Source organism: Silurus meridionalis, chromosome 9, assembly GCF_014805685.1.
Source record: "Silurus meridionalis isolate SWU-2019-XX chromosome 9, ASM1480568v1, whole genome shotgun sequence".
Classification (NCBI taxonomy): Eukaryota; Metazoa; Chordata; class Actinopteri; order Siluriformes; family Siluridae; genus Silurus; species Silurus meridionalis.
This window is the reverse complement of record NC_060892.1, coordinates 18341357-18364951: the sequence shown is the minus strand read 5'-3', so window position 1 is coordinate 18364951 and position 23595 is coordinate 18341357. Positions and strand designations below refer to the sequence as shown.

Here is a 23595-nt window from a genome sequence, read left to right as displayed (position 1 = left end):
GTGAACATAATCTAGACCTGGATCTGCGTAATTTTCTGTTTGTCTTGTATTGTCATGTTTGGCTGATAGGTAGATGTGCAAGTGTCCCCAAACAAGTAATCAGTACACATGGGCCTCTAGTACAACATAAACATGATACACTATGTTGCCAAAGGTTTGTGGACACCTGGTCATAAGCAAGTCTGAATTTGCTCTTAAATTTTCCTCCACTCTTCTGGGAAGATGTTCCACTAGATTTTGGAGTGTGCTTGAGATGTGTGCGCATTTAGACTCCAGAGCGTTAATAAAGTACAAAAATCCAAAAACGGAAACATAACCCATCACTTCTTCTATACCCTAAATAAGCTGCCGGAAAGTATCAGCAGCTGTTGTAAACGTTAACCACGATGGGGGCGGGGTTTCACCACAAACGCTGTATTTGATTGGCTGGAAGCTCAATGTGGTTGCAATGTTTTTCCTACAAGCCCCGCCCACTTTCTCGGTCTCTTCCTGCTTTCTGACACAAACCGACACCGGCTTCCAGTCCGGATGGAGAACAACAGCAACGTTTATTTGTAATGCACCGTCCAAACATAAACAAGAAGACAAGGTAAATATGTAGTTAGGAACTTTAGATATGTCCTCGTAAGAGATACAGAGTAACAGAGCAGCAGAGTGCGGTGAAGGTGAAATAGGAGCCTGAGCATCGCAGGAGGACCAGATCAGCAGGTTTATTGGGTTATTAATGCATGTAAATGGAAACTTCTGGAATGAACAGACCATCATAATAATAATAAAAGACTGTAAACGCTTATTTGTGGCATTAAAAAAAAGGATACATAAATGATTACATAAATATATACTACTCTATATACTCTCTGTGACCATAAAGTGTCTACCCAAAAATACATGTTTTTAATAGATTTATTAGCCAAATGACTTTATATCTAACTATTTACACAGTTAAATTGTGTCCCCATGGAGAAAAAGCCTCTGCTTTTACACGTGCACATGATGAGGTTTATAAGCCTTAATTCTCTAAGCCAATCACTCTAATGAGGATTTTTAGTGTTTCACTGCTCATCCACTGCTTGCTTTTAATTCAGGCTTCAATCTTGTTTGAATCATAACCATCCTTTCATCACGTCTCTGTAGATACCATTATGGCCATAGGAACCCAGCTTTTACTCCTTCTGTGGAAGAACTTCATCTACCGGAGGAGGAACAAGGTACCCACATTGCCTTGCGTCATCACTCATCTCACACAGTTTAATATTGTTGTTACAGTAAAAGATAAATGAGCTTCTTTGCAGATCCAGCTGATCATAGAGCTGCTCTGGCCACTGTTCCTGTTCCTCATACTTATAGCAGTACGTCACTCGCACCCTCCCTACAAGCACAGCCAGTGTAAGTGCAGTGGTTGTCTATTTGTTTGAGCCTTGCTATCCATGTGAATTCACGTAGGCTGATTAGCTGCAGCCAGAATAGTTTAAGATGTCTTTTGTGTTGTGGTCTATTTGCTTTTTAATATGCTGATATTCATATCAAATATTTCGCGCCACCAATTTGTGTGAATTATTCGCATGTTTACAATTGCGAATAATTGAATCTCGGCTTTGAGCTTTTGTTCATCATTTACTTTGATGTCTTAGATTATGTTTTATACATTTAGAATTTGTCTTTGGCCAAATATTTGTCAGACCATAACAGTGGCTTTACTGCGTGTAAAGATGTGAAGTGAAATTCCGTGTTTCTGATTTCAGGTCACTTCCCCAACAAAGCTCTCCCGTCTGCCGGCACTTTAGCATGGGTTCAGGGCATCATCTGCAACATTAACAACCCATGCTTTCACTACCCAACTCCAGGAGAGACTCCGGGTGAAGTGGGGAATTTTAATAACTCGATGTCAGTGGATCCTTCTCTTTATGTCCTTTGAAATTATGATGTCGTTTCCACCGTATTTTATATCAGGTTTATTTTGGATCCTGTACATTTCAGACTTTCTCGAATATTCGTGGATGGCAGGACCCTTCTCACCAACCTTGGCAATCATACTGTCCTGTCAGCCTTAGACGACCTCTCGCTTGCTGTTCAGAGACTGGCGGAGAGGCAGGAAGCTTGGCCAAGTAGGATTTAGCTCTAATACGCTTTAAACGACACAAATAAATCAATACACATTAAAGTAAAAGGGAAGAGTGGAGCAGAATTCTGTATTCGCACCATAATTTTACTGTCACTTGTTGAGTGATTTTCATTTGGAGTTTATTTTAAGAAGCTGTAGTAGTAGTTACTTGGTCTCTGTGCAAATCCAGAGCAAAACTGCTTTCCATATTTGTCATTCTTAATGATTATTAATTTGTGTAGTGTGATCAAAAAGAAATAGTAACTGTTACTTATAGCATTATGTACTTTTTTTATCATAAAGATCTGCCAGTAGGAGAGTACCTACAAGCCAATGAGACGTTCTCCTCTTTTTTGCGGACCAACTGCAGCCTTCCTCCTTCAGCTGTAGACCAGTTACTGAGAGCGAAACTCAACCTCCGGGTGGTACGATCGAATTTTGTATAAATAGCATATTGTTCAAATGCAAAGGTTTACACTCCTATTGTTTTGAGGGTTGAAATTGTCCTATTCAAATCTGTTAAAAGACAGTCAATAGCAATTCTAAGGCACAAGATGTTTACTAGCAAGCTTAGGTTTTGTACTGGCCAATATTGAATGTTGGATTTTTACAGAGCTGGAGTGAGATGTAGAAATATTAAAGAATATTAAAAAAATGTTTTTTCAAGTTACTCAGAACTGGAAAGAAACACATAATTAAAGAAGGAAAACACTCTGGAATAGTAGTTTATGACAGTGGAATAGTCTGAAATTGGGCAAAGGCAGTTTGAAACAAAATCTCTCACACTTATCTTTTACTAACAAACATCATTAGACCATATCTGTTACATCTGACAATGAAAACAGAAGCTTGGGTAAAATGTATTGTTGCTTGCATCATTTTAAAATAATATTCTACAAATATGTGTACCCCCATGCCAATAAATAAAAATGTGTAAATCAAAAAGGAAATACACACGAAGGAGTGTGAATCGAAACACAATTGTCAGGCTGAATAAATAAATAAACTCTTTATTTTCTCGTTCCTCAGGTGTCGCTGGCAGGCGCCGGGTTGCGTTCGTCTGATATCATCTGCAACGCCACGCTTCTGGAAAGCTACCTCACAGTGAAAGAAGGAAACTCCTCATTCACCGAGCTGCAGCAGTACTTGTGTGATGTTCCTTCGGATTTGCTGCAGCAGGCCGAGCAGATCTTCCTTTCAGAATTAAACCTCAGCAAGATTTTCACAGTCAGCGTTCTTTCACAAGTTTGGCCTGAAATAGATTCATAAGATACATCAAAATTCACAGATACATAAAAAAAGATTTTGACATTTTTATTGTCCACATGTAGGACAGTCTTTTTTTTTTCATTTTTTCATTTTTTTTGTGCTACTTCGATTTCTAAAAAAAAATTATTTGCATCTTTCCCTGACAGAGGAAGCGACTCCGCTCTAATGCTGCTGAAGTGCGACTGCTCAGCCGGACCGTCTCCTCTTTGACTCCGGAGTTTGTCTCACTTATGAATGACGTATGTAGCAATCTTTCAGTCATCCACTGCAATCCTTTCTGTACATTTTTTATATTATTAAGTGTTTAATCCCTAAATAAAACATGCTTGATGATAATATAATATGGATAGTTGAAATAACACCTAATGAATGTCGCTATGTTCAGAAAATGTGCCTTTTTAGTGCAATGCCTTTACAAATGTGATTGTCATCGCATTTCATATTCTGAAAAATCTTGCTCCAGATATCCTCTTTGTCCAGCTTTACGGAGCTGAATGCCGAACTGAGGCTGTTTTTTCCAGAAAACAGCTCAGTGCTCCCACGTGAGAGCTTCCAAGCTTTCTCCAGGATTATGTGCGGACATCCTGAGGTGGGCGGCGAGAAGATTCCTTCCTTTAACTGGTATGAAGACCAGGACATCAAGTCGTTCCTAGGTAAAGACGGGATGTACGAAAACATCGTGGATTTAGACAACACTACCAGTGAGTAGTTTTCAGTTCCTACTCAGGGTCTGTAAAAACATAAAAATACTAATTCCGCCTCATATTTAATGACAAATAATAATCTTACAAATAATATTTATATAAAATATTTACCCCAACTCTAATTGTCTATTTTTTTTTTTATTCATTTATTTTTAGCTCCATTTTGTCAAAATCTGATTCAAACTCTCGAGTCGAATCCCCTTTCTCGCATTATATGGAGAGGCATTAAGCCACTTTTTATTGGGAAACTTCTTTACACCCCGGACACTCCTGCTACACAGAGCATCATGAAAGAGGTACTTTTATGTTTGGTATTTTTTTGCTTTTTTTTTTTTGTTTGTTAGGTAGTCTAGTGATTACTAGGGACCACAAACCTGTTTTTGTCGAATCATTCATGATACATTTTTATCAAGTTATATGATAAAATTGTATCTTTTCCAAAGTTGTCTTTATTCACAAAAAATAATTCTATGTTTTCTTTTGCGGTTTCATGCGCTGAGACATTTGGGTTTAATGATTAAATGATAAATATGGACATGGCATCAAAAGTACTGGAACAGATAGTTTTATAGTAAAGGACAATTAATCCTTGGTTCTACATTCCTTTTTTTTGCAATAACTGCATCAAGCCGGAGACCCACTGGCTTCAAATTGTGGCTTTCTTCTTCTGTAATGCTTTTTTGGGCTAATACTTTTCCTTAAAACGTAAATTTTTTACACTTAATGAAGACCTTCGATGTGTTTTGGATTATTGTCTTGCTGCATATTGAAGTTCCTACCAATTAGATTGAGCCTTTTAATTTTTTAATTTTTTGTAAGTTGGCAGACAAAATGTATCTGTGGACTTCTGATCAAAACGTCATATCTAAGTTAAAATCCCAGCACCCTCAACTGTCATTTTATCAAAAAATGAATTTGTTTCATGTGAAATCTAAGAGTAGAAGTTTGGAACAGTATTTTTGATCATTCGGAAAATGGCTGGGTTCAAACAAAAGGTGTCATGTTCTAATTAGTTTGACATAAAGTTATAAATACTAGGAAATTAAAGCTGAAATTTTGATGTATCCTCTTTAATTCATCTCTTGATCTCAATCATGGACATCTTTAGATCTCAAACCCAATTACTTTGTGACATTGTAAAATGAATACATGACTTTCACATCATGGCACTGTTTCAAATACTATTTTGTATTAGCTAGTCTGTTAAAGTTGTGGCACATTTCTCAGGTGAACAGGACCTTCCAGTACTTTGAGATCGTGGAGGAGATTCATGCCGCATGGGAGGAAGTGGGACCCAGGCTGAAGCTCTTCATGGAAAGCAGTGTGGAGATCCGTATGCTACAGGTTACCTATAAGTATATGAATATCACTTTAAAGTCTCTAGAAAATTTTGGTTAATATTAAAGTAGCCATATGTCTATATCTGCACCCAAATCAAACCTACCTACCCCGCGGCTTAAACAACGAAGCGGCTAATTTATGAATTTTTCCTGGGTTTTTCCCGGTTTCACAAACTTCAAGCCAAAAAACTGAGCGACATAACATTAGACCAATGAAATTTCCGAACAGAAATCAAAAAACGCACCTCACCTGTGTTCTGAGCTGCACGGCATCGGGAGAAAAAAAACGTTTTTTTTAAACGCACGACGATGCCAAAAGATAAACTCCAGTTGCAACAGAAATCATATAAGCACAGACAGGTTTCCAAAACTCGTGCTTTTTTATTTTTCTTGGCAACAGAGTTATGGGTTAGTCAAAGAAACTTGAAATGAGCATCAGAAACTTGAAATGAGCATCAGAAAATACGCAGTAATACCGGACAAAATGCAGTAGCATGCTATTCCCAAAATACCGCTATGCTCCTAAAGGAAGCGCAACATATTTTACCCATTACACCGTGTGTAATGTGTCTTTTGTTAAAGCCTGTGTAAAGTACATTACACATGTAGACACCTTCGGCTTATAGACAATAAGCCACGGCTTATATATGGGTGCGGAAATTACGGTAAGCTATAGATATTGTTCAAACAAGTGGTGTAGATGAATTATTATTATTCAATATGATGCGCCCAAATTCTTCTTCTTTTCTGTAAAAATATGTACATTGCTGTTTTAAGCTATTTGCTATGTAACAGGCACATTTTGTGTGTCGCAGGATTTGCTGAGGCGACCCGAGGTGGCTGTTGCGGTGAATCTCCAACTAAAGAACACTTCATGGACAGCTTCTCGCATCGCCCACTTCCTCTCCACGCCTAATTCAGACCCTCCTGAGAAACAAGGAGAGCCTGCAACATGGCTGGACCTGTATCAAGATTTCAATAACACTATTGGCTTCCTGTCGCAACTCACAAAAGTAACATATGTGTGCAGTAATCGTGTGCAGAGTATCGCCGGTACCACCACAATTTTAACGCTTAAATCTGTGCGTTATTTTTTAGTGTTTTTCACCAAATAAGCTGGAGGGAATGGCCACTGAAGGGCAGCTGGTGGAGCGGGCATTGGAGCTGCTGGAGGATCGGCAGTTCTGGGCTGGAATAGTCTTCCTCCTCCCAAATCATTCCTACTCAGAGCTTCCTCCTCACGTCAAGTACAAGATCCGCATGGACATAGATGATGTCACACGCACAAATAAGATCAAAGACAAGTAAGTATGATGGTTTAGGTGAGATTACCTTTGTAAACAAAGTCATCTACTTCAACAGAATTAGGGTTTATTTATCTAATGTATTAAATCATTTTGCATTCGTGTCCGACGGTCTGCTGACACCGTACACTCCTTTAAAGCTTTGTGGTAAAAGAAGTATGCCGTTTTTTGCTAATCTGAAAACTGTATTCTGTAGGTTCTGGGATCCTGGTCCAGCTGCAGAGCCCTTCAGCGATATGCGATATGTATGGGGCGGCTTCGTCTACGTGCAGGATTTAGTGGAGCGAGCAATAACACTTGTTCTGAGCGGCAAACAACCAAATACAGGAATATATATACAGCAGATGCCCTACCCATGCTTTGTGGATGACGTGTAGGTATCTAATAAGCTTTAGGGCTCCATAATCAAAAGCTACATTGGTCACATAATTTTATGTGTATGCCACGAGAGGACACGGGTTTGTATGTTTATTTATACAGGACAAAATGACCTGTGAAAGGTGTTACTATAGAAATAATAACATAGGGCTAGCCAGGTGATAAACGCTGCCATTTGTAAGAAAGCGAGGTCATGCTGGTAGAAAAATGAAAATGAATCAATACCACCTGACCAACCAGAGTCAAGAACCGTGGTGCAACTAGTAATAATCAGTTCCACGTTACAGACTCTAAAGAGCAGCCGTAGTCATTAATTACTTCTCTTTTTCTTTTGCTCTGTTTCTTTACAGATTTCTGCGCGTACTAAATCGTTCGCTTCCTCTTTTCATGACGCTGGCGTGGATTTACTCAGTGGCAATGATCATTAAAGGCGTGGTGTATGAGAAGGAGGCACGACTGAAGGAGACTATGAAGATCATGGGCTTGGGCTCAGGAAGGCTTTGGCTCAGCTGGTTCATCAGCAGCTACCTGCCCTTTCTGTTTAGTGCTGGCCTTCTCATTATTGCACTCAAGGTGGGTTTAAGATATCAGCACCAATATGATGGAATATAAAAAAAAAGAATAGTGTTAGAAGTGAATTATTATAGGAACTCAAAAATAACACACCAAAAAAAGCGTCATGACCCCTGGGGACTGATAATATATAAACAGCTATTAATGGACATTTGACTTCGACTTTGTTAGTAATCTATAAAGCAACGTGCCAAAAATTCTAACATGCTTCTTAAAAACATGATTGTTTTCTTCCCTTCAGTTGGGAGATATCTTGCCCTACAGTGACCCTGCTGTGATCTTCTTGTTTTTGGCCGCCTTTGCCACAGCCACAATCATGCTGTGCTTCCTCATCAGCACGTTCTTCTCCCGTGCCAATCTGGCTGCAGCCTGTGGAGGTCTCATCTACTTCTCTCTATACCTGCCCTATGTGCTCTGTGTGGCCTGGAGGGAATATCTGACGAGCACGCACAGAATACTCGCAGTGAGATTCAATCTCAGTTACATGTCTGTGTTTTAGGTAGACGACAAGAGTCCATTCAGTTATTCTGGTGGTCGGTATATTGTTATTTAGAAAGTGATGTTTTCTGTATATTAATTGTAATGGGTGACAAATGAAAGAATAATGATTGGGGATATAAGACGAGTGAATATTCTTCACACATGTGATCATACATTTATTCATCAGTGTTGGATAAGCATGGCGAAAGATTTCAAATACTTAGCAAGAGAGCTCATGATTGAGACATGTATATATGAGTTTTGGTCCCAAAGACTACCTTGGCTTTGTTTCACAACAATGGTATAAATATCTAGGGCTATATCTATTAAAGCAGTCATCCAAATAGCCAAGTGAACAACCGGACGGATTTGAGTTGTTTAATAAGGATTTTGTCACGTAAATTACAATGTAACACACAGCGAAATGAAATGTCAAGGCAAAGACTTCATCATGTTCCCCTCATCTTAGCCAAGAACGAGAATTTAAGGATACAGTGAGTACGGATTTAACAATGCCGGTTAATTGAAGTTTGTAAAAAGGCCAAGTCTTGCATTTCCAATTTTCAGCTATTTAGTTTTGGTGCCATTTGTGCAGACTGTAGCCTGTTCCTGTGCGCTTGATCTCCTGCTGGTACAGCTCATCCACTTACAAAATTTGATTATAATCACTATATTATGATGGTAGTGCACTTTTCTGTGATGATTGTTCTCTCATTCCACAGTGCACAAGAGCACAAATCACTAAAAGATTTTGGGTTACTTTCAACCAGGCACCACCTTACAAAGTCTACACACACACACACACACACACACACACACACACACATATATATATATATATATATATATATATATATATATATATATATATATATATATATATATATATATATATATATATAAGTTTGAAATGGTCATGTAAATGTTTCAAGATTTCTTTTTGTCTTCCAGAGCTTTCTCTCTCCAGTAGCCTTTGGATTTGGCTGTGAGTACTTTTCCCAGTATGAAGAGCAAGGAGTGGGTATTCAGTGGTTTAATCTTCTGTCCAGTCCTACTGAAGGAGACACATACAACTTCAATACTTCAATCATAATGCTGTATGTGGATGCCTTCATCTATGGAGTGGCCACTTGGTACATAGAAGCTGTGTTCCCAGGTCAGGAGTAAGGATACTGTTAGGATGATATATAGGTTAAAAACAAGACTTTCTTTCCTTCTTTTTTGCGTATGAAACGTGTTTATTGATATCTATGAAATAATGAATATTAGTTATATCATTGTGTTTGCATGTATGCATGACCTTTTATTAGTATGATGTGTTTCCTTTTTTCAGGGCAGTATGGAATTCCCCGGCCTTGGTATTTTATCTTTAAGCTAAATTACTGGGGAGGAGTACCGCTGGAGGCTGACATGCACGTTCCTCCAGTACCAGACGATCAACAAGACAGTAAGTACTAGGGGTGTAAAGGTACACATATTCATAGCAAATCTTTTCGGTACAGGCCTTTCAGTTCGGTGCACATGTATACCGAAGGCAATCCTTTTTACTTGTGGTTAAAATCTGAGTTCCCTTATAGACACATTAAGCAAGTTTGTTTAGTCTAATCGTTGTGTTCTGTTTCAGTGTGTGTGTGTGTGTTCGTGTTTACGGGCACCGCTTAGATTAACCGCTTGTTTGGTCTGGCTCCACCCTCCACTCGCAAACCGGTGTGAGCGTGAATTAGAAAAGATTTGGATTTTATATTGCACACACACACACACACACACACACACACACACACACACACACACACACACACCTTGTGTACACTGTTGTACCCAAATGGGGTCTAATGTAAACTATTGAATAAATCTTTTTTTATTTGTTCAATATTATTTAAACACAATTTTTGTGCTTATTTAATTGATTACTACATCAATATCGATGTTGATGTTCATAAATGTTAATAATAATAAACAAAATAAAATAATAATAAAATGGCAAGCAATTTTATGTTTTGCATTTCTTCCCCATAACTGTACCGAAAGTGAACCGAACTGTGAATTTAAAACCGAGGTACGTACCAAACTGTGAATTTTGTGTACCGTTACACCCCCAGTAAGTACACAATTCAAACACTGTATGCGAAAGTCTACAAAGTTAGATTTACACTTTGGGATCACTTGTTGACTCGAACTGTTTTACAGATCAAATTGAACAGGAACCTTCTCATCTCGTCCTTGGAGTTGCCATACATGACTTGGTGAAAATATATAAAAAAGGGGCCAAGCTTGCTGTTAATCATTTGAATCTCAAGTTCTATGAGGGGCAAATCACGTCATTCCTGGGTCACAACGGAGCTGGCAAGACAACAACGATGTAAGAGATGGAATTAAGAAGTTCAAAATTTTGTGTCGAATGTTGTCAATCATCAGATGATTTATATGCAGCCTCTTCGATCTGGCTTCATTGGCAGGTCCATTCTGACTGGACTGTTCCCTCCGACTGCTGGCACGGTTTACATAAAGGGCAAAGACATTCGCACGGACATGGACATCATCCGTAGAACTCTGGGAGTGTGTCCCCAACACAATGTTCTTTTCCCAATGTAAGACCTAAATATAATAAAAAAGCATTTTGCTTGAGTATATATTAAGGCTTTGCGATTGATTATTCTTTAGGCTTACTGTGGAAGAGCATGTATGGTTCTATGGCCGTCTTAAAGGCATGAGCAGTGCTGAGGTTAAAGAGGAGATGGCTTCCCTGCTAGAGGATGTGGGACTGTTGTTCAAACGGCACGAGCAGACCAGGAACCTCTCAGGTGCTTTAAGAATAGAATTCTCACGCCCTGCGTTCGAGCGCAAGAGAAAGCCTTGCTTCTGTTTACTCGTTGGTACACTTGCTTCAACCTTCTTCACCTTTGTTGATTTTTCCAGGTGGAATGCAGAGGAAGCTCTCAGTAGCTATAGCCTTTATAGGCGGTTCTAAGGTAGTTGTCCTGGACGAGCCCACTGCCGGAGTGGACCCCTATTCACGACGTGGGATTTGGGACCTACTGCTCAAATACCGGAAAGGTTGTTCTGCTTGAGTTCTGTTTTATTCCCTTTTGAGTCACAGTATATCGAGAAATGGATCGATAAGCGAATACAAAATCTAATTGCTAGTTTTCAATGCTATTAAATTTGTTGTTATTTTTTAGATCGTACCATTATTCTGTCTACACATTACATGGATGAGGCCGATCTCCTGGGCGATCGCATCGCCATCATCTCTCAGGGGAAGTTGTGTTGCTGTGGCTCACCACTTTTCCTAAAAGCTCGTTTGGGTACAGGATATTACCTCACCATAGTGAAGAAAGAGATCCATTGTCTCACACCAAGCAGTACAAGTGTCGCCAATCTCTCAGCATCAACGTTGATGAAGGTTTGCAGATTTTAGCTCAGAAAATCCGAGCTCTGTGACATAGTTTTGATTGTTGAGCCACACGGTGTTGGTTTTGTGTGTTTTAGGAGAGTCATTCCTCCATGAGTGATGACACTGGACTTGGAAATGAGATCTGTGGATCAGGTGGGTAGAGTGTTTTTCTGTTTAGCATTCTGCTCGGACCAGGACTTTCTAATGTTTGCCTCAGAAACTAGTAAACACAACGTTCAGAGAGACTTTTAGTCTACAGAAAAAGCAAGTTCATGGCTAAAGGACAAAGTATCTATTAGTAAGCTATCCAGTGAGTGTCATGCATTCGCACTAACGCTGTTTGAGCTCTGCATTAAGATGTGACTGTTGCATGACAACATGACTAGCATACATATATATATATATATATATATATAAATTTTTTTTTTCTTTTATAAAAACATCAAATATATTTTTCTTAATAGGGGGAAAAATGCTGTCTCTGTGTTTACTGTTTCTGTGTTTTTATACTCCAGATGTGAGTGGCCTTTTGGCTCTTGCCCAACATCACATTGCTGGGGTTCGACTAGTAAAAGATGTGGGCAGAGAGGCAGTAATCAACTTTCCTCATGCTGCCTCGGAGGATGGCACTCTCGCCCTTTTCTTGGCTGAGCTGGAGAAACATCAGAGCGAGTTTGGCATTGTCAGTTATGGACTCTCAGATACCACGCTAGAGGAGGTGAGGAGTTTAATACAAAGCAGGAACAATGTTATCTAAGAGAATTTATTAAGAGATTGTAAAGGAAAGAAGTTGCACTGCATTAGTTTTTATCTTGTAACCCAGTGGATTGTTTCTCTATTATCAGATACTGTTTCAGCAGTCTTTATGTATTTACTTGCATGATGTTGGTCCTGTGGAATATGGAGGCAGATTTATTAGTGTGTTATACAGAGATTAGTAAAAGTAATAGCATTCACCTCCATGTGCACATTCAGATCTTTCTGAAGGTGGCCGAAGATACAGGTGTAGACGCTGACCCAGAAGAAGGAGTGGGAGAAAAGCCTGAGGACTGGGACACAGGTAAAATGAAGCACTACCTATTTGCAGATATTCACCATTGTATCGTAAGGGAAGTTTGTTTCTTGCGCAGAAACCAGTGTAGTAGGCAACTTGTTGGAGCTGTGTGCAGTGACTGAAAGCTGTTTTTCATTTCACCTCTTTTCTCAATGCTGACAGAAAGACAACTGTATACGACAGGTACAAAGCAGATACTTTTGAGATACTGCACGTCATATGTCTGCAATTCGTTTGCACAAGCTTGTAATGCGGTAATGAGTTGCTGTTAACCATAAAGCGCCTTTCTGTTACACAGATGCGAATGAAACGGACCCACTGAGTACTAATGTTCAGCGTGGGATGACCCTCACAGGCTGGGGTCTGACCCGGCAGCAGCTCCGCGCACTCTTTACCAAGAGATTAAAGTATGCCCTCCGCAGCCGCCGAGGTTTCATAGCACAGGTACGGAGTTGTCGGGTACTGCAGTTACACAAACTCAAATCTTCTCTAAAAATTAGGAGGTTGGCTTACAGTTACATCATGAGATCTGTAATAAGGATTATTTTATCGCCACACTTTCAGAAACAGTCATTGACTAAATTGGCAAAAAAAAACAAAAACAAGAGAAACCATTGAAGATGTTATAAATCCTGTTTTACTGTAGAAATTGATTAAACATGAGGGAATGGCAATAGGAAAGAAAGAAAGCTTGCTGGCATTGCTCTTTTAGATAAGTTTAAGGAACAAAATAAGCTGTTGAAAACAAAAAATGTTTGTTATTAAACTCTTCTCAGGTTGTGCTGCCTGCTGTGTTTGTGCTGGTGGCTCTGCTGTTCAGCCTTATTGTCCCACCCTTTGGAAAGTATCCCCCTCTCGAGCTGCAGCCATGGATGTACGGCGAACAGTACACTTTCTTCAGGTACCCACAATGCCATAGGTAGGTTAGACTGTTTTTTACTGATATGCACCAGGTCTTTCTCACACTTCTTTCTATTATAGCAACGATGTCCCAGAGAACCCTGAAATCCAAAATCTCCTCCATGCTCTTCTGGATCCGCCTGGATTTGGGACCAAGTGCATGGAGTCACAGATGTAGGATACTTCCTACTTTGCATGAGCATATATTAGGACATTAGCTGATGGTATGATACATTTTGAGAAACATGGTGTGATCCTGAATCCACAGGGAGAACCAGTGTGATGTCAATGAGGCAGGGACGGTGTTTTTGCGACCCCAGATTTCCTACAAAACATGGCAGCTTTATAACCAAGCCAACTGGACAAATGAGCAGACTTCTCCTGGGTGCGAATGCAGCACAGAGGATGTTCGCAGAATGCTACCTGAATGCCCAGCAGGAGCAGGAGGATTGCCTCCTCCTCAGGTTATTGCACTTCTATCAGTCTTTTTATATTCATATGTCTCAGTGTGGAGCAAAATAAATTTTAATTACAAAATCATGTTGTTTTTTTATGTTCCTTCACATGTTGGCTACAGATAAAAAGGCCGACAGGTGATCTACTGCAGAATCTGACCGGCCATAATATTTCTGACTACCTCATCAAGACTTATCCACAGATTCTAAAAAAAAGGTCTCCATTTAGACCCAAATTTTTATTCTATTTTTCATTGTAAGTTTTTCACAGACTTATACGTCTATATTGTTCTATTATCTAGCATGAAGACTAAAAAGTGGGTGAATGAGTTTAGGTGAGTTAGATAATACAGGTAATACACTTAATACTTCATGCTTCATGTAAATAATAATCAAAGTAAATGAAATGTGTCTACAGGTATGGAGGATTCTCTCTGGGAACTGAAACCTTACCCGGTCAGACAGACATCATTCAGCTAGAAGAGTCTGTAGTGGCTATCAGAACACGCTACAAAATACCACAGGCATGCACTCTAACCATACAGATAATTATTTCTTTAGTCTTTCACACAGGCATGTAATTAAGAGGTAGTGTGCAGGGCATTAGCAGGAACTCAAAGCAAGAACAGTGGAACCTCTATACTCGCGACCTTTTCATTTGTAACTCGAGTTTGTACTAATAAATTACATAAAAATGTTCGAAAAACTATTTTATTATTGTATTATTCATTTAAAGTAGTAAAGAAAACATTTGACAAGTAATTCACAATTTTTGAGTTTTTGAGTTTACTGTACATGCACAATTCCCCTTGAAAAAGGAACCATCAAAAGGAGAGTCAGATTTTTTTTGTTACTCGCGAGGGCTCATAGAACGTAGCCCCATGAGTATCGAGGTTGCACCGTATTACCTTTTATATGCCAGCATTTACTTATTCTTGTATTAATTTTGTTGCTTTTTACAGAACAGCTCACTTGATCAACTTTTGGACAGGTTACCAGGCCTTCTTACTGGGCTTAGTAGTCAAAACAATGTTAAGGTAAGAGAGACACTCCCACAATTTTCCCACAATTCCAAGTTACATTTAGTTCTGTTCTGTGTTCTTAGTTCTGTGGTTTATGTTTCCTAGGTGTGGTTTAATAATAAAGGTTGGCATGCCATGGTGTCATTTGTGAACATCATGAACAACGGACTGCTCCGTGCCAGTCTTCCTCCAGGACCAGAAAGAGGGAAGTATGGAATAACAGCCTATAATCATCCACTTAACCTCACTAAGGAGCAGCTCACAGAGATGGCCTTGTACGTACATGTCAGGGTTCTCTCATAGACTCTCTTGTCAATTCGCTTGATTAACAATAACCGTGCTGTATGTCTTTTTCTTTGTTAAGAATGACCACCTCTGTGGACGTCCTGGTGTCCATATGTGTGATTTTTGCCATGTCCTTTGTCCCAGCAAGTTTTGTATTGTTTCTGATCGAGGAGAGAGTCAGCAAGTCTAAGCACCTTCAGTTTGTTAGTGGGGTGAAACCCATTCTGTATTGGACTGCGAACTTTATATGGGACATGGTTAGTTTCAGTCAAACTTATAATACAGTGGCTAATACAATTTAATTGAGTCTGTCGAATGCATCTTTCGTCTCATGTTTTCTCTTCGGGCAGTTGAACTACACGGTTCCCGCTACCATGGTGGTCCTCATCTTTATAAGCTTCCAACAGCAGTCTTATGTCTCTGAAAAAAACCTTCCTGCGCTAGTGCTGCTTCTCTTGCTCTACGGGTAATGAAACGATATGGTTTGATTGTATGAAAGTTCTTGTGGATTTTGAGAGACTTGTATAGTAAAAGCAGTAGATTTAGTGTGATAGGCACTGGGACATTGTCTCTATCTGATATTAACATTAGGAGACCGTCATCCTATAGAATGTACGAATTATAGTTTGTTACTGCAGCATTATCGAATTAGTTTTTTAGTAATGTGAATCTTCTGTTATAATTAGTATAGTAACAGCTGGCAAGTTGGCATGTAAAACTGTAACTTTTCTGCAAGTTTCAGTAACTTTATAACTATAAGCAAATTAAAAGTACTAATGATTTCACTAATAACAAATAAATATTATAATATATTGATTCTAATATTTGTGCATTTCTGCCTTACTGTAGTTGGTCCATAACTCCACTGATGTACCCTGCCTCGTTTGTGTTCTCTGTGCCCAGCACAGCCTATGTGGTGCTCACCTCCATCAACCTTTTCATCGGCATCAACGGCAGCATCGCCACCTTCGTCCTCGAGCTCTTTGTTGATGAAGTATTAAAAGTCATGTTTAAGTTGTCTTTCTGTTCCATATGTGTACATGGGCAAATGTAATTGATGGGGTTGTAATTAATTTAGTTGTAAAATTCTATCGTCCACCTTTTTGATCGCTTTGTTCTATCCGCAGCATTTAAATGAGGTCAATAGGATCCTGAAGAAGGTCTTTCTGATCTTTCCGCACTTCTGTCTTGGGCGAGGTCTTATTGACATGGCTAAAAACCAGGCAATTTCAGATGCTTTCAAGAGGCTTGGTAAATTTCCTTTTACAGAAACAAGACCGAAACTAAATGAAATGGTTTCCTTTATACAGCCATACAAGTGGCCTTGACCTTTTTTCTGGCAATATGTATGTCAACAATAGTTAGTTTTTTCATTCTTTTTTTTTTTTTTTTTTGTTCACAGGAAACAAACAGACACTGGAGCCACTGGCATGGGATTTTGTAGGGAAGAACTTATTTGCCATGGCAGTCGAGGGTGTTGTCTTTTTCATTTTCACTGTACTACTTCAGTATAAGTTCTTCATACGCTTTAGGTACACAGAAATACTGTTGAAATACTGCTATGATTAATCAGCCTAGTCTCACAGCATTTCGCGATATAGTCATAAAAGTTAATCTATTGATCCGTGTTCATGGACATGAATTTCCCTCTTTTTTCGTGTCACTGAGGACGACTTTCTATGTAATGTATTTGAATAGGAACTATTTTTGATTTTCTTTCTGCCACTGGATAACACAGACACTGTTTTTTTTTCTTTTCTCTGTTGTTATTTATTTATTTTTTAATCTTCAGCACTCAACATTTAAGCAGGAGATTTTATCCTTGTTTTTACTGCTTTATATTCGGTAAGCTACTCGCTATTATAAACCATCGTCAGTGGTTCCTTTCAGTCAAAATACAGTAAATATCTTCTCCAGGTTAATTAAGGAGACTGCGTTAATTAGAGACACACACATTTATTATAGTATTAACTCTAAACCTTACCCTAACTGTATATTTTCTGCCTTATTCTCTGATAAAATGGATAATAAAAAAAGATTACCGTTGGCTTTTCTGCCAGCATGACAGAACAACGTGAGCCTCTTCCTCCGTAGCTATGGAGACCGAGCCAGAAGGAGGCAGTCGTGCTGAGTGACACGAAAATGAACACGAATCAACAGATTAAATTTTGTGACTATATCACGAAATGCTGTGAGATTGTGTTGGATTAATGGTTATGTCAGTGTAATTTTAAAAATACATTTTCTCCAAGGTTGTGGTCTGATCCTGTCCTGCCCCCATTGGGCCCAGAGGATGAGGATGTGGCAAACGAAAGGAAACGTGTGAAAAGCAACAACACTCGGGAGGATATTCTCACTGTCAAAGACCTGAGCAAGGTTTGTAAGATGCAAAATGCATGCAAAATCAGCGAAAGTCAGCAGTGAACCTCGAAAATGTTCTTTTCTCCATAATAAACGAATTATTCTGTTCTTAAATCTTTATAGGTCTATAAGGCAGGCAAGAGGCCAGCAGTGAACCAGCTTTGTCTTAGCATTCCTCGGGGAGAGGTGCAAAGATATTGTGCATATCACACACATAATTTCAATCAGACATCATTTCTGTCTGGTTGTATGACTAATACTAATTGAAGCTAATTACTGAAATAACTTGTATCAACATTGACTAACAAAACAGAGTTTTTTTCCCCACCCACTGTGCTAAAATAGACTTATTTACAAGCATATGTAGACAAGTGAAATATGTGTGCCAAGTGAAACACAATAATTTGCAAAAGAAAATAATAAAAATGTGGTTATTTAATAGAAAATAAGCAGAACTATAAAAACAAGTTCCACTGTGTTGTTGCGGTTGTGAATGATGACGTGAACGTGTCTAGACGACAAGCACATTTAATACCTTAAATAAACAGTTACACTTTCTATTACTAAATTACACTTGCAATTTCTAGTCTTCAGTTTTGGCCACTAATTAAAATGATGAAAATATGAAGTCTATGTATTCTTACTTACAGTGCTTCGGGCTTCTCGGGGTTAATGGGGCTGGAAAGACTTCCACATTTCGCATGCTAACAGGAGATACCACCATTACCTATGGAGATGCTTTTCTCAATAATTACAGGTCAGTCTCTATTTCCCATTACTGCTCATTATAATTGCATGTAATGACTGTACAACTGATTGAAACTCTGTTTAACTGAACCCTCAGCGTGCTGAATGACATGGACAGCGTGCACCAGCTTATGGGTTACTGTCCTCAGTTTGATGCCATCAATGACCTTTTGACTGGAAGAGAGCACCTAGAGTTCTACGCTCGACTGAGAGGCGTCCCTGAGCCATATGTAGCAAAGGTACTAGACGTTATAGGTCTCATTATGGCTGGTCAAACGAAATACATTGAAATACATTTTGGTCGACAGAACGCTGTAAATAATTTTTAGGTCTTTCAAATGAATAAAAAAGGTCTCCGGCCTTTTGATGTTTTAGCCAACGTTAATAATTGATCTCTGGCCAAAAGGTCTCACGGTGGGGAGTGAAAAAACTGGGATTGACACAGTATGCTGAGCAAGAAGCAGGAGGATACAGCGGAGGCAATAAACGCAAACTCTCAACCGCCATTTCTTTTATCGGCGCGCCGCCAGTCGTTTTTCTGGTCAGCATTTATCCTAACAATTAAACGACATTACATAATATACAATAAAACTCTGTCTACGATTTTATTCAATATGTTCATTTCAGGCAGAATAGTAATTAATGTTTAACTCTGTATAACAAGTGTATCTAGTGTTTTGTCTAATTCCTGAAGAGTTCTCTGTGAAACTTCTCAGGATGAGCCCACAACAGGAATGGATCCAAAGGCTAAGCGCTTCTTGTGGAACTGTATCCTTAGCGTCATCAGAGAAGGTCGAGCTGTCATTCTCACATCCCACAGGTACAGGATGTACAGCACTACACTTTAGGCCTATTTCTTTTCTATAACATTGTTATGGACAGCCATTATCTTTTCACAAACCAGGTAGTGATGACAGTGTCAAAGTTAAGGGTTTATCTTAAACCATCCCGCACTTTTCTCATCTTATAAAACCAAATTCTCCACTCAGTTCAGTCTGAACGCAGTGATGCTACAGCAATTTGTTGAACTCAAATTTGGGGGTTTGGTGGTGGGTTTATTTCTTAAATGGACAGACATTTAAATATTCAGGGAAAATTGTATGAATTTGAAAATATATGTCTGTGTGTAGATAAATATGTTTTGTCAGTTCAAATAAACTGTAGAAGCTCCTGTAGAGAGGTTGTATTAATTGCAGCTGTTTTGTGCAGCATGGAGGAATGTGAAGCTCTCTGCACTCGCATGGCCATCATGGTCAATGGGAGGTTCCAGTGTCTGGGTTCAGTGCAGCACCTCAAGAACAGGTACCAAAAAAAACAATTAAAGAGTGTACCTATATTTAATAAATGCGGAATATTGTACCTCAAACTAAAATTAGGAATGTTTCTGTACTTTTCTATACTGAAGACACATGGAAAATACCTGATTGAGTTAGTGTCAGGTGTTGAAATAAATACTTTTTTAGCAGCATACATGCACTGGTCACTTTATTTGGAACATATTTACACACATATGGGGGCAAAGTGCCACTGACCCTATCATGGTTGTTGAGGATTGAGTATATCAGAAACAGCTGATCTCCCAATATTTGACCACACAAATGAGTTAACACAGTATGGTGCAAAACAAACAAACATTGTGATCCATAGGGGTTTGAGATGGCAGGAAGGCTGAACTCGAGCAGCCACTTTTTTAAACCATGGTAAGAAGCGCTGGGAGCAAAAAAGCATCCCAGCACAAAGCCAAACTATTTCAGTTAAGGTGATTTTTTAAGTCATCAAAATTTGACATGCATTTTGATTACCTGAGGCACTTGATCTGTGCACTGCAGCCTCACGAATGGCTGATTGGACAGTTGCTTGAATGAGCAAGTGTCGAGGTGTTCCCATTAAAGTGGATACGAAATGGTGGTGAAGATTTCTGCGGTTTTTTGGACTACTAAAATCATTTTTAGGAGAGGGAGAGCAAAAAAGAAAGAAAAGCAAAGAAGGAGATGTAAAAAATAATATAGTGTAGTTTAGTCCAGAATAGTGTGTTTAAATATACTTAATACTAATATAGTACATGCTTTTTTTCATGTAATATCAGTGTGATGTCATACACTGTTAAACGCCAGAAAGTTCAAACCTGTCAACTGTCATGGTGGTGCAGCAGGGACCAATACTGCATCCAGCTCCAATGGTCCCCGGTTCAGTCTTGTGATTGAATATAGCATCATCTCAATGCATATCGTGAGTAGCAGCTGTGAGTTTTCTTCCATAGATTTGGAGACGGTTATACAATTAATCTCCGCTTGTCCGCATCATCTCCGGAACCCTGCCCCGTGGATGCCTACATCCAGAGCTGCTTTCCTGGAATTGAGCTAAAGGAGAGACACCACAACGTTCTGCAGTATCAGCTCCCAACTCACGCCTGCTCTCTCGCTCATGTCTTTGACATTCTGTCAAACAACAGCGAGGAGTTGGGAATAGCGGAATATTCCGTCTCTCAGACAACACTAGACCAGGTCAGAACTCAGTAGCAGCTGATTGCATTGGCGCATGCGATCGTTTAAAAAAAAAACTGAAAAAGAGATCTTTGCTTTTTCACAGGTGTTTGTCAACTTTGCCAAGGAGCAGATGGATGACGATGGCCAACTAAGAGAGGTGTCCATAAACAGTGGATCAGATGGATCTCAATGGCACACAACTCAGAAATCCAGCCAAACTATATATCCATCACAAGCATCTTCTTTTGAGCCTGAGAGATCTCGAGTTAATGCTGCTCAGTCACTAGGTCTGTTATCATCATCCAGATCCAGTCAGCCAGAAGCTGCTGGGTCAAAGACCAAGGAGAGCAAGTGGAATGAAACAAAGCAACCTCAGCAACTGCAAATGCAGCCTCTGGTGGATTTTCCAGCTAATGGATTAAAGTGCTGAGAAGAAGAGAAATCTCAGAGCAAAGACCTGGTCAAGCTTTTTGTAGTCAAAACACGAACACGCATTCTGTCTCCGATCTTGTTCTGCTCGATTCTAAAATTTCATTTAATCTGTATTTATTTCAATCTACCTACAATGTATTGAAGTACTCTCAGGACCACTCTTGTAAATAGTCTGAAAACTGCTGTTTGATTCGAAATGCACTTTACGTCGTATGTCGTGCAAATCGGTTTGTTTTGACTTGAAGTTTGTTATTGATTTTAGAATTTTATTTTTTGCTTGTTTGTTTGTTTGCTTTATAATTATGCGTAAGTGTGTGAGTGACTATGCCTTGAAAACCATCAGGTTTTTAAAAGGTTTTAGGCAAATTCGCACATCTCTGATGCACGCCGGCAAAAAAAAAAATGTAAATTCAAACTAAGTTGCACTCGTGAAACTGATGAACACTGTTTGATCGGAATGTATCGATAACTCAAAAATCTTTTTGAATGGTGCAAATTGTATATTGCGTAGGTGAAGCGATGTTCACTGAAATGTGCAGTACATGTTAAAAAAAAAATATGATATTTTGATCTCCCAAGCTGATGATCGGCTTGGGCACGTGCACGTTTCTGAGTTTTTGCATGCATGTTATTCAAATCCAGCTGCACATCTCAGTACTTGTGTCATTTTTTTTTTTTTTTTTTTACAAATGCAAACTCCGTTTAACTCCACAGTATTGCACTTATTATTTATTCCTCTATATTTACAAAAACATTAATAAATGTATATGCTGAGTATTAGTGTAATGTTTTGAGTTTCATCTCGCTTATCTCTCTTGAGAAAGGATGTAATGCTTAAAAAAAAAAAAAAAAAAAGAAATCGGACTGCAAAATATGCTAGAATATCAAGGGTGTTATAAAACACTTTTCTACTATGTTTTGGGGGGGAAAATGTAAGATATTCAAATCTTTTTGTAGCATTATGTAATAACGCTTGAATTAACGATGGATAAATACTCTCTATATCTCCAGAAATGGTGTTTTATACTGCCTTCATCTGTTAGAAATAGAAAAATATAATTTTTACCATTATTAATGTACAATTTTGTTCACCCCTTTTATTCAGAGAGTGAAAGTAATAAAGTACAAATACTTTGTTTCTGTACTTAAATAGATTTTTCTGGTATCAGTACTTTTTTTTAAGAGACCTTTTTACTTTCACTCATTACAATTTTTTACACAAATATCTGTACTTTCTACTTCTTACATTTTCAAAACCGACTCGTTGCTATAGTTTTAATCTATTTCCTGACGTGATCAATAGTTTTTCTTTGTATTGCGTGCCGTTTTCAGCCCATCAACCTGCGCTGCTTCTTAACCGACCATTGGCGTACCATTTTCTGGCTCTCACACACCACAGACGTAGACTAGTTTACGAAGAAAAACAACGAGCAAGAGAAAAGGCAACAGGAAGTATGGGGTTAACGTGGATGAGACAGAGGGAGTCAGAGATGTAAACATGACTGAGAACAGAGACTTTCCTGATCACCTGATCATCATCATCTTTTCCCTGCTTGTGTTCTATATAGTGGATGTGCAGCCAGGATACATTCATTAGGTAACAAGATTCTTTTGATATGTTTAACTTAAGTGATAAAGTGTAGTCAGCACTTCATCTTTTAAAACACGAGTATCAGTACTTTTATTTGAGCGAAGGATGTGTGTACTTTTGCTGTCTCTGCTTTTATTAATTTTTAGGCATAATCTCACAATGATAAGATATGCTGATATTGTGGTATATTGTGATTTGTAGAAATTGTCTTTATTATATTCTCCACTTTATTTAGGTTCAAACAGAAGCTGTGATGGAAAATAAATGAGATGCTAAACAGCGACAGTCTGGACATGGCGTAGTATTTATATACAGGTTTTATTTTATATTCTGTGTTGTATCTTTTGATGTGTTACAGAGAAACACTAAAGCATACAATATGTTGCAGGGCTTCTGGAGCACAACTGAGAAGAAAACCTGGGGAGGAAAAAATCCTGTTTATTTCAGAGTGATTGTGTGTGTGTCTTCTTTTAAGTGTTCTAGGAAGAGTGGCGAATGCAGTGAAGGTTGAGGCACACTGACAACAGCAGTTATGCTGCAATCACTTCGAATCCAAGTGTAATCACTCAGCAATTTTCCCTGCCATTGATGTGGTCACTGTGACCCTGCTACAAGGTTTTTTAGTTGTTTTTTTCTTCCTCTGTGAGCCAGTATTTCAAGACAATTTAATGTTTCCCCTAAAAGCACTCCAGCACTGTACTTTGTACTTCAGAGACAAA

The 23595-nt window shown here is 38.8% G+C and overlaps 1 protein-coding gene across 2 annotated transcripts; it reads left to right on the top strand.

Annotated features, from left to right (window-relative positions):
- The first annotated feature begins 483 nt into the window (after window positions 1–483).
- abca7 (ATP-binding cassette, sub-family A (ABC1), member 7) lies at window positions 484–22060 on the top strand. Of its 2 annotated transcripts, XM_046856948.1 has the most exons (50): window positions 484–589; window positions 1135–1208; window positions 1293–1386; window positions 1743–1884; window positions 1978–2105; window positions 2405–2526; window positions 3131–3328; window positions 3517–3609; window positions 3834–4071; window positions 4231–4370; window positions 5302–5418; window positions 6230–6427; window positions 6513–6718; window positions 6915–7091; window positions 7447–7669; window positions 7911–8132; window positions 9101–9305; window positions 9483–9596; window positions 10337–10508; window positions 10606–10737; window positions 10811–10950; window positions 11066–11203; window positions 11329–11552; window positions 11639–11696; window positions 12059–12261; window positions 12519–12603; window positions 12760–12780; window positions 12896–13041; window positions 13374–13498; window positions 13579–13671; window positions 13766–13961; window positions 14075–14169; window positions 14255–14287; window positions 14371–14476; window positions 14915–14989; window positions 15080–15249; window positions 15339–15516; window positions 15610–15725; window positions 16109–16253; window positions 16387–16510; window positions 16662–16791; window positions 17512–17635; window positions 17744–17806; window positions 18271–18377; window positions 18465–18606; window positions 18774–18908; window positions 19084–19187; window positions 19577–19669; window positions 20628–20871; window positions 20957–22060. In XM_046856948.1, the coding sequence occupies exons 2-50, from the start codon at window positions 1143–1145 to the stop codon at window positions 21281–21283; spliced, it is 6927 nt and encodes a 2308-aa protein (XP_046712904.1). In that variant the 5' UTR covers window positions 484–589; window positions 1135–1142; the 3' UTR covers window positions 21284–22060. The 2 variants fall into 2 exon arrangements, with proteins under 2 accessions (XP_046712904.1, XP_046712905.1); XM_046856949.1 differs by lacking the exon at window positions 12760–12780.
- Window positions 22061–23595: the final 1535 nt, after the last annotated feature.